The sequence below is a fragment of the Plasmodium reichenowi genome, chromosome 9, assembly GCF_001601855.1.
Source record: "Plasmodium reichenowi strain SY57 chromosome 9, whole genome shotgun sequence".
Taxonomy (NCBI): Eukaryota; Apicomplexa; class Aconoidasida; order Haemosporida; family Plasmodiidae; genus Plasmodium; species Plasmodium reichenowi.
The window spans coordinates 225,926-231,761 of record NC_033654.1 but is presented as its reverse complement, the minus strand read 5'-3'; the positions used below and the strand labels follow the sequence as shown (position 1 = coordinate 231,761).

At 18.1% G+C, this 5,836-nt stretch overlaps 2 protein-coding genes across 2 annotated transcripts; one reads left to right on the top strand and one right to left on the bottom strand.

Moving 5' to 3' along the window:
• Positions 1–597: 597 nt before the first annotated feature.
• Positions 598–3,090, top strand: PRSY57_0904500 (dynein light intermediate chain 2, cytosolic; the record flags this gene model as incomplete). Its single annotated transcript, XM_012907284.2, has 1 exon — positions 598–3,090. The coding sequence occupies one exon, from the start codon at positions 598–600 to the stop codon at positions 3,088–3,090; it is 2,493 nt and encodes an 830-aa protein (XP_012762738.2).
• A 523-nt stretch (positions 3,091–3,613) lies between these two features.
• PRSY57_0904400 (Maf-like protein, putative) lies at positions 3,614–4,978 on the bottom strand (the record flags this gene model as incomplete). The annotated part of the gene is made up of 1 exon (XM_012907283.2): positions 3,614–4,978. The coding sequence occupies one exon, from the start codon at positions 4,976–4,978 to the stop codon at positions 3,614–3,616; it is 1,365 nt and encodes a 454-aa protein (XP_012762737.2).
• Positions 4,979–5,836: the final 858 nt, after the last annotated feature.

Below are 5,836 nucleotides of genomic sequence, written 5' to 3'. Positions count from 1 at the left end.
AAAAATAAAAATAAAATTTAAAAATAAAAAAAAATATAAAAAAAAAAAAAAAAAAAAATATATATATATTTTTTTTTTTTTTTTTTTTTTTTTTTTTTTTTTTTTTTTTTTTTTTTTTTTTTTTTTTTTTTTTTATCAGCATTTTGCCATATTGTTAATTAATTTAAATAATATAGAAATAAAAAAAAAAAAAAGAAAAAAAAATGTGTGCATTCCTGTCCAGAAGACCATGCTCATATTTTGTTTTTTCCCCACTAATTTTTCTGTTACATTTTTTAAAAAATATAAGTGGCATAAAAAAGGTTTATGTTTATTTATATATATATATATATATATATGTATTTTTATGTATGTTCATTTAATTTATTTTTTATTAGTTCTTTAATAACTGTATCGAATTATTACATATAAGTCACACATAATTTTTCGTCCTTTTTTTTTTTTTTTTTTTTTCCTTCAAAAGATATTGTAAGACATTTTTACAATATTTGAATAGAAAGTTCTTTTTTTCTTTTTTTATTTTTTTGTAATTTCTTCACATAAGTTTATCTCATATACATATGTACGTATATATTATTTCACTTTAATAAAACCAGAATGAAGAAAGATAATAAGAATTTTTCAAATACTTCATTTGGTCTTTTAAAAAAAAAAAGTACAACTAAACAGGATATTTCGAAAGTTAATGTGAAACATAAAGATAAGGCAACAATAAAAGGAAAAGATAACATTCCTTTATTATCTAAAAAAAATAATATAAATGATAAGAAAAAAGATATAAACATATTAAACCATTCTACAAATATAAAGGTGAATGAGAAAGAACGTTCAAATTTAAATAGTTCAATTATAAACATAGAACATGATCATAAAAATGTTGATATCAATGGAAATGTAGAATTGGTAAGTGACGAAAAAAAAGAAAAAAAAGAAAAAAAAGAAAAAAAAGATAAAAAAATAGAATTGGATAATATTAATAAGGGTGATAATTTACATAATGATAGCAATATTAATAAGGGTGATAATTTACATAATGATAGCAATATTAATAAGGGTGATAATTTACATAATGATAGTAATTTTAATAAAGATGATTATTTACATAATGTTGGCAATATTAATCATGTTCATGCTACAATTACTAATAAATTTAAAAGAGAAGATAATATGGATCCATTAAAAAAAGATAATAATGAAAATTTTGTATCAAATAAATTAAATACAGAAAAAGAAGATATAACTTATAAAATAAATGATTTAGAAAAAAAAATTATATTAGATAATAAATGTAACATGAAAGATGATGAAGATAATATTGACACATTAAAGAAAAATAATATCTATGTGGTAGACAATAATATTAAGAATATAAATGATGGAATAAATATTATTGATAATTATTATGATGATAACAGTGATAGATATAATATTCATAATGATTATAATAGTGATACTAATAGTACTCATAATGATGATAATAGTGATTCGTATAATACACATAATGATGGTAATAATGATAGGTATATTACACATAATAATAATTATAAATATGATTATGAGGATCAAAAAAATGTAAATAAAAATACCAAGGATATAGATGAAGAAAAGAAATGTAGTATATATGATAATATATTAAAACAATTAAATATTCAGAAAAATGAAAATTTAGAAAATAGCCATATCATAATTTTTGGAAATAAGGATGTAGGAAAATCATGCTTAGTTAAAGCATTACAAGAAATATGTATAAATAATGATGAAAAAGAAGATTACCCATTTTATTGTAATAAGAATAGAGTTTTACCTTTAGATTATGCTTGTTTAAAGGTAAAAAATATAGATGAAAATAGAAAGGTGAAAGACATAAAAAGTAATAGCCATATATGGATCTTACAACATCCATCTTATATCAATTCATTGATTAAAAATATAAAAAATTTTAAAAATGTAGAAAATGTTATTATTTTAATATGTACAGATTTATACAAACCTTATAATATTATGTCTGATATTAATAGTTGGATAGATACCTTGTATATTTTATTTGAAGCAATACATTCTAATACAAGCTTAAAGACATTGAACCAATTAAAAGAAAAAATGGAAAATTATATATATGATTATAAAAATAAAAAAATAGAAAAGGAGGAAAAGAGGGATTATCATAAAAATGAAGAATTAAAAGATATACAAGAAAAAATAAATAACAACAACAATAATAATAATAATATACATAATATACATAATAGTATCAATAATAATATAAATAATAATAACACTATTAATATGAATAACAATAATAATATAAATAATAATAACAATATTAATATCATTAACAGGGATATAAATAAAAATATCTTTACTCCTGACAAGGAACGTTTAATAAAAATAAATTTAGCCTTCCCAATATTTTTTATTATTTGTAAATCTGATGGATATGAAATTTTGAACAATAGAACGTATCAAGGATATATGGATGTTATCATTTCCTATTTACGTAATTTAGCCATAAATTATCAGGCGGCTATAATATATTGTAATACCATCAATAAGGATCATCCTAAAAATATAGAACTTTTGTATAAATATATTATGCATAGATTATATAACTTTCCTTTTAACGAGAAACCAATTTTAAATGATTATGAAAAAATATTCATACCATCAGGATATGATAATTTGGAATTAATAAATAAATCAATCAAAAATACATTTGTTGAAAATTTCCATAAACCATATGATTCAATTATTATTAAGCCTATACCAAATAAAAGCATCGTCGAACAAAATGAAAATGTAGTAGATGATTATTATTTTAATGATTTCTTAGCAAATTTATCTAATGATATAAATAAAATTAAAAAGAATGATGAAAATGTAACAACGTGGGAAAAAAATAAAATTGATGTTATTGTTAACAAAAGTAATATATATACAGAGGAAACTAATGAAAACAATTTAAATAAAGATAAAATAGATCAATCATTACATAGCTTTTTTCAAAATCTCTTAGCAAAAGGAAGATCCAAATCACCTAGTGCTCCTAATATTAACCCAACATCATTAGAAAAAAGAAATATAAATTCATGATATGTTGAAAAGGAAATTATGTATGTATACACAGTGATATATAATCATAATATTTAACATTTTATTAGTCTATATAAAAACTTTATTTTTTTCATATTAACAAAATTGAAAAAAAAATAAAATAAAATATATATATATATATATATATATATATATATATATGATATTAGAAATATATATTTAATTATTTTTCCTATTTCTCATAATATAAATATATATATATATATATATATATATATATATTTATTTATTTATTGATTTATATATATATTTACATTTATATTTATTTATTCAAATGTGTGAACAAGTTAAAAAATAAAAAAAACTAACAAAAACATTAACATATAAAATAAGAGGTATCAATTATATAATAAAATGATATAAATTTTATTTAAATTATTACACAAAACAAAATATTAAATCATAAATAACAATAATATGTAAAGAAAAAAAAATAAATAAATAAATAAAAAATAAAAAATAATAATAAATAAATAAATGAATAAATAAGTAAATAAAAAGATCACAAAATTGTGAGCAAATGAAATAACAAATTTATTGACAAGCCAAAAATGCTGTCTATATTTCCTTTAATAACATTTATATGTTTATGCATATATATATTTTCAATTTTCAAAGCACCTGCACAAAAATATATAGAAGAATCCTCTAATATGTTTTTAATTATATTATCGTTCATATCATAAATATTGATAACTGATTCGTCTATACCTGTAACAATTTTTTCCGTTTCATATTCAATTAAAGTAATACTACTATAACTAAAACATTTATTATTATTATATGATTTAAGAAAATCAGTTGCTTCTTTTTGATTTGTTGGTTTTTCATATATTTTGTTATTACAATAAATTACTTCATCTCCTACTAATAATATTATTTTTTTCTTTTTAGCTAACTCAAAAATTTGTTCTTTTAATTGTGAATCCTTTTTGATCATACTTAATAATTTTAATCCTTTGGCTACTGATATATTAGATGTCAATGTAAAAGGGTCGTGTTTTTTTCTACATCCAATTTTCTTTTCATCAATATGTATACGTACAGATAAAAAATTTAGGTTACTCTTTTTTAAAATATATTTTCTTGAAGTAGAAGTAGATCCAAGAATAAAAAAATAGTCATTCAAATCATTTAATTTATTTATATCAATATTATTAGATATTTCCATATTTGACATATAATTCTTTCTATATTTATCACAAGTAGTACAATCGTCATTTGTTTCATCATAACATAGAAAAAGAACATTATTCGTTTCACCTAAGCTGTTTATATTATCATTTCTTTTTTTATAGTAAAAGTCATTATTCTCTTTTGTTGTCTTGTTTATATAATTATTATTATCATAATTATTATCATTATTATTATTACTATTATCATTATTATTATTATTATTATTATTATTGTTGTTGTATTTGGTAGTTGTATCATAATTATTATTATCGATTAGAAATTTATTTAATTCAATTGAATATTGAGAAATGTTAGTTTTCATTTTTTCTTGAATATTATATAGTTCCTTTTCGTTATAAAGATTTCCATTTGCTGCTTGTTCCTCAATTGTCTCATGTTCATTATTGTTAATATAATTTTTATTTTCTTCACTATTTACGATGTAATTATATAAATTTCCATCTATTAAATTATTTATTTTTAGAACTTTATGTTTGACATTTTTATTGTGTACAAGACATAATAGACGGGAAATTATTTCCTCATCAAATTCTAGGTCCAGCTCCTTTGCTATTTCATCATTTTTGTTTATTTGCATATTTTTTTTTAAGAACAATCCATTTTTCATTTCACTTTTCTCACTATGGGCACTATTTGAATTGTGCTGGTTATTAAAATTGTGATTATTCATTATATGTATTATATAAGTTATATTACTGTTATATATTAATATAAAAAATGATAATTATTATAATATTTTTAATTATTTTATAATAGCATCACATGGACACATATATATATATATATATATATATATATGTATGTATGTATAATATGTTGCTTTTTTGGTTTATAAATTTATTAAGCTTAATTATTTCTCCTTACCAAATTGTAATATGAATAAACATATATTGTATATATTGTATATATTGCATATATTAATATTTTTGTTTGTTATTGTTTTTATATTATTATAAAAAATATAATAATAGTTATTATAAAAATATATACATTTTATTATATTAATAGGGTATAATAAAATTAAATAAATAAATAAATGAATAAATACATATATATATATATATATATATATATAATAATGGTACTATATGTTTCTTTTTTTTTTTCTCTCTTTCATTTGAAAAGGTTAATATATTAAATTTTACAATACAGTTAGGTGTTAATGTCTATTCTGTGATTTGAAAAAAAAACCAATAAGACATATATAAATAAATAAATATATATATATATAATGCTGTTATAATAGAAAAGTTTATATTTTATTCGAAGTTCTTTATTTATTTTATTTTTTTTTTTTTTGTAATTTGTACATAATATATACATAAAATATACATAAAATATACTTATAATTTGTTGTTGATATTTTAATAAAAAATATTTTTTTTATACTTAAAAATTGAATTTAATTATAAGTTAAAAAAAAAATATATATGTTACTTTATTGTTTTTGCTTCAAATGGAAGGATAATATGAATGTTTTTTTTTTTTTTTTTTTTTTTTTTTTTTTTTTTTTTTTTTTTTTTTTTTT